The 2,134-nt window shown below is 46.7% G+C and overlaps 1 protein-coding gene across 1 annotated transcript; it reads left to right on the forward strand.

The window, feature by feature from the left end:
• The first annotated feature begins 336 nt into the window (after positions 1 to 336).
• On the forward strand, positions 337 to 937 carry LOC144614053 (interferon omega-1-like). Its single transcript, XM_078436154.2, has one exon. The coding sequence runs from the start codon at positions 339 to 341 to the stop codon at positions 930 to 932; it is 594 nt and encodes a 197-aa protein (XP_078292280.1). The 5' UTR covers positions 337 to 338; the 3' UTR covers positions 933 to 937.
• The last annotated feature ends 1,197 nt before the right edge of the window (positions 938 to 2,134 follow it).

The raw sequence follows: 2,134 nt of genomic DNA on the forward strand, positions 1-2,134 counted from the left end.
AGTACCTACATGCCTACATCACTCCAGTCTTTAGGACAAAGACGTTTCTCATTTGGTTGATAAGTGTCCATTGGGATGGACATATCAGAAGTTTATTGGGAAATAAAGCTTCCATTGCCAACGTAGTATTTTAGATTGATGACATCTTCTTACACAATAAGGAGAATGCATAAATGAAAACAAAAAAAGGAAGTAGAAGTGGAGAGGATGTTCAGAAAATGAAATTGTCCGCGTTCCCTATTTAAGAGCCATGCTTCGAGGCCGTGCTCAGAGAACCTCGGCCCCGAGGTCCCCCAGCCGCCCAGCTCAGCCCGGCCAGCAGCCCCCTCGGCTTCCCCATGGCTCTCCTGCGCCCTCTGCTGACCGCCCTGGCGCTGCTCACCTGCCGCCCTGGAGGCTCTCTGGGCTGTGCCCTGCCTGGGAGCCACGCGCAGGTTAGCAGGGACAACTTGGTGCTCCTGGGCCAGATGCGGAGACTGTCCCCTTTCTTGTGCCTGCGGGCCAGAAAAGACTTCCGCTTCCCCCGGGAGATGCTGGAGGGCGGCCAGCTCCGGGAGGCCCAGGCCGCCGCCGCCGCCGTCCTGCGGGAGCTGCTCCAGCAGACGTTCAACCTGTTGCACACGGAGCGCTCCTCGGCGGCCTGGAGCCCCGCGCCGCTGCACGGACTCCGCTCTGGCCTCCACCGGCAGCTGGAAGCCCTGGACGCCTGCCTGGTGCAGGCCACGGGCGAGGGAGAGCGCGCCCCGGGGATGCACGGCCCTGCCCTGGCCATCAAGAGGTACTTCCAGGACATCCGCGTCTACCTGGAGGACCAGGGATACAGTGACTGCGCCTGGGAAATTGTCAGGCTGGAAATCATGAGAGCCTTGTCCTCCTCGGCGACCTTGCAAGACAGCTTGGCCATCAAGGATGGAGACCTGGGGTCACCTTGAAGTGATTCTCATTGCCTGACGTGCCACATCATCCTGCACTATGCCTGCTCACTTCAAGAGACTCATTCCTGCTTTAGTAGAGAATTCATTGAATTTAACTCAACAAATACTTTGTGAATAGTATGAAGAAGATGTTTTAAAAAATTCAGCTTCAGGATTGTTAGTCTCTAAGAGATGACTTCTCTGATGCTTGGTTTCCCTTTTTTAAAAAAGTTATTTATTTATTTATTTATTTATTTATTTATATGTATTCTTTCTTGCATCTATCGTATTTATAGAATTCAGAAATTACAGACAGTGAAATGTTCATCTTTAAATTGCATTAAAATTTACAAAACATATTTACCCCTCCATGTTATTAAATTTGCATTTCGCTTTATATGTTATATACTTATCAAAGAGAACTTCTCGAATGTTTGTTCTAAAATCTAAACCCACATCATTGTAAATGATATTGAGGAACAGATAGTAAAATTTATTTACTCATTCATTCCATGCAGAGTATATGTCAAAACGGGAGTATCTAAATGACAAATGTGTAATTGTGGTCAAGAACTAGAGGTCACCTGGGGTGCCTGGATGGCTCAGTCAGTAGAACTACAACTCTTGATCTCAGGGTTGTGAGCTCAAGCTCCACTTTGGGCATGGACCTCACTTTTTAAAAAATGAAAGGGGCGCCTGGCTGGCTTAGTCTGTAGAGCATGCAACTCTTGATTTCCGGTTTATAAATTGGAGGTGTAGATATTACTTAAAAAGCCAAATTATGGGAAAAGCCTAAATGTCCATCAGCAGATGAATGGATAAAGAAAATGTGGTATATATATATATATATATATATATATATATATATATATATATGATGGAATACTACTTGACAATGAGAAAGAATGAAGTCATGCCATTTGCAGCAACATGGATGGAACTGGAAGGTATTATGCTGAGTGAAATAAGTCAGTCAGAGAAGGACAGATATCATGTTTTCACTCATATGTCGATCTTGAGAAACTTAACAGAAGACCATGGGGGAAGGAAAGGGGGAAAAATAGTTACAAACAGAAAGGGAGGCAGGCAAACCAAAAGGGACCCAAAATGCAGAGAACATTCTGAGGGTTGATGGGGGTGGGGGTGGGGAAGAGGGGGAAGTGGGTGACGGGCATTGAGGAGGGCACTTGTTGGGATGAGCACTGGGTGTTGTATGTAAG

The sequence above is a fragment of the Panthera onca genome, chromosome D4 (genome assembly GCF_046562875.1).
Source record: "Panthera onca isolate mPanOnc1 chromosome D4, mPanOnc1 haplotype 2, whole genome shotgun sequence".
In the NCBI taxonomy this organism is placed as follows: Eukaryota; Metazoa; Chordata; class Mammalia; order Carnivora; family Felidae; genus Panthera; species Panthera onca.